Source organism: Pteropus vampyrus, unplaced genomic scaffold (assembly GCF_000151845.1).
Source record: "Pteropus vampyrus isolate Shadow unplaced genomic scaffold, Pvam_2.0 Scaffold56, whole genome shotgun sequence".
NCBI classification, from domain to species: Eukaryota; Metazoa; Chordata; class Mammalia; order Chiroptera; family Pteropodidae; genus Pteropus; species Pteropus vampyrus.
The window spans coordinates 5,147,192-5,157,254 of record NW_011888837.1 but is presented as its reverse complement, the minus strand read 5'-3'; the positions used below and the strand labels follow the sequence as shown (position 1 = coordinate 5,157,254).

The following is a 10,063-nucleotide window of genomic DNA, read 5'->3' as shown; positions in this document are numbered from 1 at the left end:
CCACCACCCCTTGCAAAATAGGCCTAAAGCTTACAAAAAGAGGTCCTAAGAGGTACAGGGGCTGGCAGGGTCCAGTCACAACCAACACTCCCAAAGTGCTTATTCACCAAGTTACCTTCTGATTAGAATATAGTTTGTCTATAGAAATTGTACTGATCTGCCAACCTGAGTATCCTGGTCAACTTGATACCTGTTGCCTTTCACTATAAATTAGCAGGCATTTTGTTTCATATGAATCCATGCCAAAGAGAGGTCAACTTTCAAATGACAGACTCACTTTTGCTATCTCCAAGGCTATGCGCCAGGCTGTGTAAGGAAATATTACCTAGAGGACTCTGGTAACCAGATAGAGGGCTTATCCTGGAGGCTCCCCAGTCTCCCTTCAAGCTTTCCCCTAGAAATATTGAAAGCACTTTTTTTCTTTTACCAAAAAAATAAGATGTGATTGCAAACAAAGAGTATGATTCATTATCTTTATTTTGAGTTGTAATCTATTATTACTTCAAAAAGATCCACTTCAGAAACATCCAATGGATGACTTACCATTAAAAAAGTCATCAATGTATGATTCATCATATAGAATACACAATAAATTATATTTACATGCAATGACTAGACTATCACACACACAAGGTAAAAAAATACCGTATTTTATGTACATTTTTTAAGATTTACATTTTCATATAGTTTATAAAGTTAAAAAATTCTCTGTACAAAATTTCACGTGTACAGAGTTTATAAATCCCTATTCTCATGGATGTACCACCACACAGATATGCATAAAACCATAATACTACAGTTTTTTTTAACTTCATTTTACTCTTGGCACCCATATACTAATACCATTATTTTTGAAATGTGAATTACAAAGAAAACATAATCATGCAGACTTTAAGAAAATTAGATAAAATGTGCTACTAGATCAACATTTATCAATTCCATAGTTACCCAGTTCTGTTCAACTTCCTGTAATGCTTTCATACAGGTGCATGCAAAACTAGCAGATTATGGATTGTTTTAATAACATTAAAATAATACTATAGTCTGACAATACTCAGACATTAGGAATGCAACTATCTAACAACCATAGCCTGTTGATTATTTCTGCTTTAGCAGAAATCTCAACTAACACATTACATACTAAAATTCACAGAAATGGCAATATTATAATTCCTAAGTTTATGGAGTCTGCATCAGATAGTAATTGTTAAAAAAAAAAAAAGTGTTTGACATTTAAGCGTATATTCTCTCTTCTGAGCATGGGGAAGCAGGAGAGGGAGATGGAAGATGAACCACTGAAGGATTATCCAGTCCCTGCTAAGGGAGCACTTGCACACTCCCAATCTGTTTAAATAAAGATACCTGAAGGCTTTATAAAAAGTTTAAGACTAGCTACACTATTCTTCTTTAAAAATTCTTGAAAAGTAATAAATTGAAGGTATGAGCACCTTCCCTCCTTCCCCAAGTAGCTAAATATCAACAAGAAAAATAAAGTGCCAACGTCTAAAGTATTGTTAATTGTTTAATAGGCACTAACCCATTTGATGGCTTAGGATTAAATATGAAAATAGGCCAGATCTGATCTGAATAATAAACAGAAGGTAGGTATTCCAGTCTATGCAATTCCTGCCTACATGGGGGCTGGACCAGAAAACTACCTACTCCCCCATTTATTGCTTTGAAACCTGTACACACACTTTGCATTCTGACACAGAATAAGATTTCTAAGATGGAAAGCACAGTGTCTGTGCCACTTTCAAGTTGAAAAAGAAAGTGCACTCTTGATCACTGGGAGGAGAGCTGCTGAGACTCTCTTCTCCGCAACTCATATCTTCACAAGAGTCCTCACTAAAGGGAAAAAAAAGAGACAAAGAAGAGGATTCCATGATTTAGAATACAATGAAATGTTTTATAGGAAAAATAAAATTGCTAAACAAGTATCTACATTCTCACGATTCTTATATTCAAAATTTAAACTTTACAGAGAAAATTTAACTTGTAAAGTGAAGTCTATTGTAATCGTCTTAGAAAATACAGATGGTTAAGAGGTTTAAACAAATTACTACCTGCCAAACTATTATTCTTGTACCAATTAATATCAGCAACCAACTGTAGAATTCTAGGTATTTTAAACCCAATAAATGCTGACAAAGGACAACGTAGCTCCTATCACATGGTTTTGATGTCTTTTTTGCATCAGTAATTCCATCACTGATACTTTCAAGTATCAAACCAAGAAACCGACAAACTGTGAAAACAGAACTTCTGGTCCTTTTTCCCTACAGTATAAAACAATCTAATTTAATAAAATTCATTCATTTTACAAACATAACTCTAAATAAGACAATGGCATTTGACAAACTGTAAAAATATCTACAGAAGTCTGACACTACCCGGGTTCCATGAGTAGTGATTCCCTTTATTTTTCAGGCATTTAACTCACAGCCTCTTCCCATGTACATTAGGAATCCAAACTAACACTGAAAAGCCCAGAATACTGTTTCACTTTTTAAGTAAACTGAATTTCAAAAAGCAAAGGAGATGGGAAACAATCAGTTTTTTAAAAGGGGAGGAGTGAAATGTCAGACAGAGGAAAGACAAATACAGTATGATCTCACTTCCATGTGGAATCTAAAAACAAAACAAAACAAAAAAACAAAACTCATAGATGCAGAGAACAGACTGGTAGTTGCCAAAAAAGCTGGGGGTGGAGGAGTGGTGAAAGTGGTCAAAAGGTACAAACTTCCAGTTATAAATCCTGGGGATGTAATGTACGGCATGCTGTGTAGCCTTTTTTAAAAAAATAAGAGAGGGGCACACTTCTGAATTATTACCTAATTACTATCTACCGTTAGTTAATTTTCTCACCTCAAAAAATAATGCTATTAGAGTAGGGGCTTTCTCTGATGCCCCATAATATTCCCGGGTTCCATTTTGAGTATAAAAACAGTAATAATAAGTCTGAGGAAGTCTATTTAGTCAAGGATTCTGCTTACCTTTCACTCTCATCAAAACCACCCCCCTCTGGGATGGTTGGCAGCTCAGGGACACTATAGTAGCTGTTGTGGAGGTTCTGGGCTGTGCGCCTTGAAACAATCCAAACCAATTTCTTAAGATCCGGTTTGCAACACTCAGGAGAAGAATATTCGGCTAGGCATTTAGAAACTAACTCCCTCCAGTAAATAAATTCGGTGTCATTAACCTGAAAAAAAGTATTTTAAAGAAAAGGTTACAACAGTGGTCCCCCAAATCTTGCTGCACCTTGGAATTACCCTGCACTCCTCAAAAAACGCGGATGCCTGGCTCCCATCTCTAGATATTCTTATTTAGTTGATATGGGGTGTGACCTGGGCATCAAGATTAAAAAGGCTCCCTAGGTGACACTAATGTGCAGTCAAAATTTGGTAAGCAATGGTTTAGGAGAGGAGCACCTTTAGTTTAAATAATTTACACAGGATTCAACGCATAGAAAGTTTTGCTTATTAAGAAAACACACTGACCTAAAAACACCAAGTCTGTTAAAGAAATTCTTTTACACTATCCTAGTGTAAAGGAATTTAACATAATTTAGGTTTCTGTAACAAAGCATTGTTAGGATGGCTAAAAAAAAATATATGTATATACATTAGGAATCCGACATACACTAATAGAGAAGTTAGCAGTATGAGAGAAGAGGAATTTCCCCAACAGGGCTTAGATCCTCCACTACTGGGGAATGCCCCAATTTACTTCAAGGAATCAACTTTCCCTGAAAATGTTTCCAGATAACATTACTATAAAAGGTTTAGATGAAAACTAACAAATTTGTGATTAAAACACAAGCTATAAGTTATCTGTTAAAAACAAAATAATTAAATACTTTCACCACAAAGAGAATTTATTATCACCTTGGCCTCCATTTCCACTTAATCCAGCTATACGTCTTAATCCTCTTGCATTCTGGCTTCTACCACTCCTTTCTCATTCTACTGACATCATCTCTTAGGTATCCAATGACCTCCTTCAATTCTCATTATACTGGGCCTCTCATCAAAATTGAATACTCTTGACTATCTCCTCCAAAACCTCTTCCCAACCTGACAGTGTTCTTACTTGTCTAGCCTATCTTCTTTCACTTGGCTCCTGATGGGAAAATGGCCAACAAAATCCAGTTTCAACTAATCTCTCAACAAAGGACTCCCACAAGTTTCTTATAATCTCAACTATTATTCTGTCGTAAGAAATTTCAAATCTTGAACGCCAGCCATGGTTTATCTTCTGAATTTTCATTCCAGACTGCCAAATATCTGCTAGACTTCTACCTCCCTGGAAGGTAAAATCATACTTTGATCACAAATCACCTTCTCTCAAATTTCCCTTAACAGTACCAATATTCTCTCCATCGGTAGGTCCAAATCTTGGTCCTTTGTGACTCCTTGCCTCATTTCCATGCTTGGCTTCCACACCACTATTTGAGCTGGATATCCTCACTCCCGCTTGGGACTATCACCCAGATATTCTATCTACAAGCCTACCCTAAAATATTCCCAAACTCTCTAGTCTACCAGCTTTCTGGCCATAAGCCTTTGCTGCCCAAACTTTCACTGTCTAAAACTCTTTGGGTTCAACCAGGCTCTCGGTCATAGTGCCTCTCTCGGTCTGCCTTACTTCTCTGCTAACAAAACCCCAAACTACTCCTCATATTCAGTATTATCTGGCACTCAGACACAGAATAATAAATGACAAAATGCATCACCTCATGTTAAGTTCCACATACTCGCAATAATACTACTAGTTTAAGAAAAAGGACTGTGCCTTTTGTTGTTTTACACCTTTTTATGACTATAAAAACTTACTGGGCTATCCTATGGCGTTTTTTTCTGAAAAGAAAAACATAACTATTATTTAGGTAATGCTACTAATAGGATGTTTCAGCCCTAAAGATGTAATGGGAGTGTATTCACTAAATCTACTTCCTAGTATGCATTTGAGAACAGTACGCATGGGGTACCATGGACCACTGTATTACCAACCGCCAAGAACACTTGAGAAGGAACATCTGAATGCAGAAAGAAGCTAGGCTAAGTGACTGGGTTCCCTTCTAGCTTAATACTGTCTGAGTCAAAGCTGCATTTTGAGAACTTCAATGCTTGAGATAAAAGAAAAAACGAGTATAAAAGTTAAGAACTCCATAAACTATTACTCAATGTTTAAGTCGCCACAGAGAAAAAAAAAGTCAGAAGGAAACCTGCTTTACACACTAAAACTGAAGTTATTTACCTTGGAATGTTTTTTAACAAGCAGGAGAATTTCCAATAATTCAATGGATTGCAACGTTTCTATTTCCAAATTGAGAAGGCACAAAGCTAATACAGATGGCTACGAGAAAAAAAAAGGAAAAAAAATTGAAATTCAAAATCGAAACTGTGAGACATACATAAGCAAGAAATTGACTTACTTTTGCTTTTGAAAAGGTAAGTCGGCAGTTGCAAGCTTTCAGCTGAGCTTCTAGTTTATCAAGGCTCAGTATTTCTTTTCTATACAATAAAAAGGACAAAATATTTGTTAAAATGTCAAAGATTTAAATGATTTTAAGGACTTAACATTAAAAGTCCAAGTCGAAAGTTTGGAGGGGGTAAAAATATAAATTTCATTGGCATTCTAAATCTTTACTGTTAGCTATAGCAATGCTAAAGTACAAAAATTTTTATTTTTAAACCCACTGACCTTTCTGAAGTATGATAAACTACAATAGTATGGTATAAGTGCAAAAAGTTTAAGGCAGTAGTAGCTTCCAATTCATAGTGCAATTTTTCTGAAATTATTTTTTCCATCCGTTTTATGTCAGAAGCAGTACATTTACATTGACTAATCCGGATTACATCATGAGTAGATGGAACATTGCGTTCTTCTTCAACTATTCTAGCAGCCAGCAAAAAACAACAGACTCCAATGCAAGACAAATGTTTAGGTTTCACCTGGAAAACAAAAAAGGCTCCTTCTAACAACTGTCACTTTGATTTAGCAAAGCAGACACTTAAAAGAATATTCTAATAATGCCCCTACTTTTAAGACAGAACACAATCAAGCTGCTTACCCCTATCACAGTAATCATTTTCACAATTTAAACTGCCTTAACCACCCTTAAAAAAACAAAATGCAGACTAAAAAATTTGAATGCAAGTTCAACAGCTAGGGGTTGAAAACTGAGTACACCTTGAATTTCAAACTTATGAAATTCATAATAGTACAATCTCTCCCAAAATAACAGAAAGCTTTCAATATCTAGAAAATATACTACTTCTTTGAATATAAAAATAATACATTCCACTGTCTTCTTACCCTATTTACCTTTAAGAATTATCCCATACTTCAATGGAAATTAGCTAAGGAGAAATACTACATCAGTTGTGCAGAGTAGAGCATATGTAAAAGCTGACATGGACAGATGGCTGCCCTTTCTTTTCAGTGCCCTGAAAACTGACCCAGCAGCTGACAGTAATCCTATTGGCAGAATAATCACCACATTTTTCTAACAGTTGCTGGTAACTGTTAATAAGACTGTGGCTCCCTGCTTTGAAGACTTCTCATAGGAAAGGCAATAGGTCACCTTTAACATACCGTTATACTTCCGCTTGTTTCAGTATTAAAAATATCTAGGCTCCAACAAAAACATGATGAGACAAAAATATGAAAACCTTATTTTGAAGACTATACATCTCTAAAGAATACCTAAAAAACAGTAGTCTTCCCTTTGTCACATCTTCGAAGAGAAGGTATGTAAGAGGTACAGGAAAACCTAACTTAAAATACAATACACTTAATTTTGCAGTCTTTTAACTTGGCACTCAAGATAACAATTCCGATGATTAAAAGTGTTTATGGATAATGACGTAATTACATTCACTTGCCAAATATTTATTGAACCCTTCTATGCTGGGCATTGTAGTAAGCACTGGGTATAGAAAAGTGAAGACGTATTATAAGAATAATTAAATACCTTCATAAGAGCCAAGAATCTGTCCAAAATATTGACAGCCAGAACAAAAGTTTCAGTGCAAGATCCAAAAAAGTTGGTTAAGCTCCTTAAATCTTCTACTTTGGTATTTCTCAATCTTGGACACAAAGTATTATCATTCTGCAATAAAAACCAAGAGCCACAGTTCATGATTTTCTTAGAACTAGATGGATAATGCACATAGATTCACATAGAGTGATCTTTTTCCTTAATCTTCAACAACACAGGGGAAAGAGTAGTATCATTTAACTAAAGTACTATACTTTTTCAGAAACAAAATGTGTATGTATCATTTCTTTTTAAAAATATACATCATAAAAGAAATTTGGCAATTCAGTGTAAGTGAACTGCTGCCACACTTCCAGAGTTATAGCAAATATGGTTCAATTCCCTGTAGTGGACATAGAGGATTCCTTGCTTGTTTGGGGTTTTTTTGTTTGCCTGTTTGTTTTTTAACCATTTAAGAGCCTACAACAATAAATAAGTATTTCATAGACAGAGGATTATTTCCACAAATGAACTGCTCAATTCCCAGGGAGTCTCCCACCCAGAAGCTGCAGGCTGGAAGGCCACATTTGAAGTAACACTTCTCTAGAGTTAGTATCACTCTCATTCTTGCTTATAAACCAAAACTTGACTTAAGTATTAAGATTTACCTTAGTACTCCAGGAAGACCAGTTTGAGTCTTAAGAAACTTGGCAGCCTTTAGTCTTGATTCAACCCAAACTAACAAAAAAAGTTATCCTCTCCATGCCCTATCCGCTGCTTGAGCAAGTTATCTTTTCTGGGAACTTACCTCCGAGGTAGCCTCGATCAAGCTCAGCCCTTTTTCTCGAGGTTGGAATCTCTCTTCCTGTTCTAGATAGAGGTTTAACAATCCGAAGAGCTGGACCCCTTCACGACCTGCCAAGTACTCTGCCCCAAAATCCTTCATCTGCAGCAAAGACACCACAAAGTTAAGAGCGTATCCTGGGGAAGGCGGGGGTAGGAGGGGAGAGGCGGGGGTAGGAGAGGGCAGAAAAGAGCCGGTGCCAATACCTCCAACGAGGGGCGCCCCAGCACACAAGGGCGGGGAACGGGTGAGGGGCTCAGTCACGTCCCCAGCACAATCCTACCCCACTACCCGGGAGGTGTGGCATGGGGAGGAGACGCGGTCACGTCCGCTGGCCAGTTCTGGGTCAGACCGGCCAGCCCCGTCTTCCCAGCCGTTCCACAAACAGGAAACTATCCCCGGACGGTGGTGTCCCAAGGGCCCGCCCCTCTTGAAGACGTAGGGAAAGAAGCTTCTACCCCGTGGAAAGGACCGGGGGGCAGCGTTTTGGGGGTGCGGGCTTTGCACAATAGGGAGGAAGAGAGAGAAAATCTCGCGACTGAACAAAGAACCGGAGGGCGGAGACTGGAGCCCCGCCCCTTCCAGGAGCCCGGCTCCAAAAGCCCCTCTCGCAGGAGTGCAGCCCCCGAGCCTTCCCCATCCGCTTGGGCAGCGCCCACGCCGGATGTACTCCCGTGACAAAGTCCCCGGTCCGCAAGAACGGTGGAGTGGCGCGGCCCACTCGGTGGGGGACAAAAGTCCAGTCCGCCCTGTGTCCTGACAACACGGGTCCAATCACTGATGCCCCTGTTCTGCAACTGCGCGGAGCCCCGGGGCTGTCAATTCAAGAAGCACCACTCCAGCGAACCCCCGTGACAAAATTGGGGCGGGGGAGAGGAGCCAAAGAATTGTTTTGGGCCTCCTTGACTCTCCATCCATCTCGACAGCATCTCCCCAAATCGAGGCGCCCACTCCTCGGGAGGGGGCTGCGGACAGGGCCAGAGTCGCTCCCGGGGCTGAGGTGTGGGCATTCTGATGCCAACCCTCCCCGCGCCCCCAGTCTCGACCATGAACAAAGAAACCCCGCGACCCCGGGTAGGCCCACTCACCGTGCCGGAGACGCGGTCCGGAGGGGACTCGGCGCGGCGGTGGCGTCCGGACCTGTCTCCGAGGTCGAGCACCCGCCGCCTCAGCGGTGCCCCCGGACCAGCATCGGCCCCACTCCCCAGTCACAGCCTCCTCGGCCTCACAGCCCCGGCTTCATCCCGCTGCCCGCGCGCCCACCCTCCGCCCGGGCGCAGCGCCGGCCTCTCGAGCCCTGACCCTCTATGGGCGCCACGGCCACTGCCGAGAGCCAACCAAACCCCTTGTTTTTGTTTTGAGTTTTCGCCCCCCCATGGGGCGGGGCACGTGACTCCCTGCGGAGGGATCCGCCACTGCCGCGACCGACTTCGAAAAAGAGTCCCGCACCTCATCAATGTCCCCAGCCGGTTTTCTAGCCTTCTCGGCTGGCTGTTGCTTTGCTGAGCCACTCCTCGCTCTCGGTTCCAGGGCGGAGGGTGGAATCTGAGGTCGGCTTTATTCTGAGATTGATCCGGAGGGAAAGGAGAAGGAGTGACAGGGGTGAGAAGCGGAAGGAGATGGTTTCTGGCCGCTTTGCACCTTTTAAAGATCCCTGATTTGTTTTGTTTTCTCTGTTTTGAAAAATCCGCCCAAAGTAGCCGGCTCTCTGATTGGATACTGGTGGGGCGAGCAGAAAGCCGAGGACCTGCTTCACTCTCGAATCTGGATTGGCTAACTGAGATTAGTCTTTGAGCCCTCTGATTGGTTTTCGCCATATCCTGCGCCTCAATCTTCCTCGGGGCCTTAGCAACTCTGGGGTCTGAATTGCGCATGACTTTGGAGGGGGCCCCTTCGAAGGAATTCAAGGACCTGTCCCTGGGGTTTACTCCTTGCCATCCGCCACCTCCACTGGTCCCGGAGGAATGGCATGCTCTTTACGTTACCTTTTCATTTTGTCTTGCGGATCCATTTTGCGATAACCAATCTAGTTATAAAAATTTCAGGATGCTTACTGAAATATTTACGAGTAAAATGCTATCATCTTTGGCATTTGCTTTAAAGTTTTTCCAGCCAAGAAGGAAAAAAATGGAGAGGATAGGTGAAAGACAATTACAAAAAGTTAAGAGTTGTTGAAAGTGAGTGATGGGTACAAGAGGGTTTTTCTGCTTCTGTGTACTTTGAAATTTTTCCGA

The 10,063-nt window shown here is 40.7% G+C and overlaps 1 protein-coding gene across 3 annotated transcripts; it reads right to left on the bottom strand.

Moving 5' to 3' along the window:
* Positions 1–459: 459 nt before the first annotated feature.
* Positions 460–9,508, bottom strand: CCNG2 (cyclin G2). 3 transcript variants are annotated; one of them, XM_011360579.2, is made up of 8 exons: positions 9,279–9,508; positions 7,794–7,931; positions 6,980–7,117; positions 5,707–5,957; positions 5,438–5,516; positions 5,260–5,358; positions 2,997–3,202; positions 460–1,848 (listed from the first exon to the last, which is right to left on the bottom strand). In XM_011360579.2, exons 2-8 carry the CDS (start codon positions 7,929–7,931, stop codon positions 1,725–1,727), a joined length of 1,035 nt encoding a protein of 344 aa, XP_011358881.1. In that variant the 5' UTR covers positions 9,279–9,508; the 3' UTR covers positions 460–1,724. The 3 variants fall into 3 exon arrangements, with proteins under 3 accessions (XP_011358881.1, XP_011358879.1, XP_011358880.1); XM_011360577.2 differs by lacking the exon at positions 9,279–9,508 and adding an exon at positions 8,918–9,210; XM_011360578.2 differs by lacking the exon at positions 9,279–9,508 and adding an exon at positions 8,036–8,437.
* Between the last annotated feature and the right edge of the window lie 555 nt (positions 9,509–10,063).

What these genes read in the sequence shown, in the direction of transcription:
- CCNG2 (XM_011360579.2), bottom strand. Translation starts at nt 7,931, where the DNA reads ATGAAGGATTTTGGGGCAGAGTACTTGGCAGGTCGTGAAGGGGTCCAG. An exon ending in GATTCTTGGCTCTTATGAAG is followed by an intron (nt 5,958 to 6,979) that starts GTATTTAATTAT and finishes TTTGTTTTCCAG; the next exon opens with GTGAAACCTAAACATTTGTC. An exon ending in TTACCTTTTCAAAAGCAAAA is followed by an intron (nt 5,359 to 5,437) that starts GTAAGTCAATTT and finishes TTTTTCTCGTAG; the next exon opens with CCATCTGTATTAGCTTTGTG.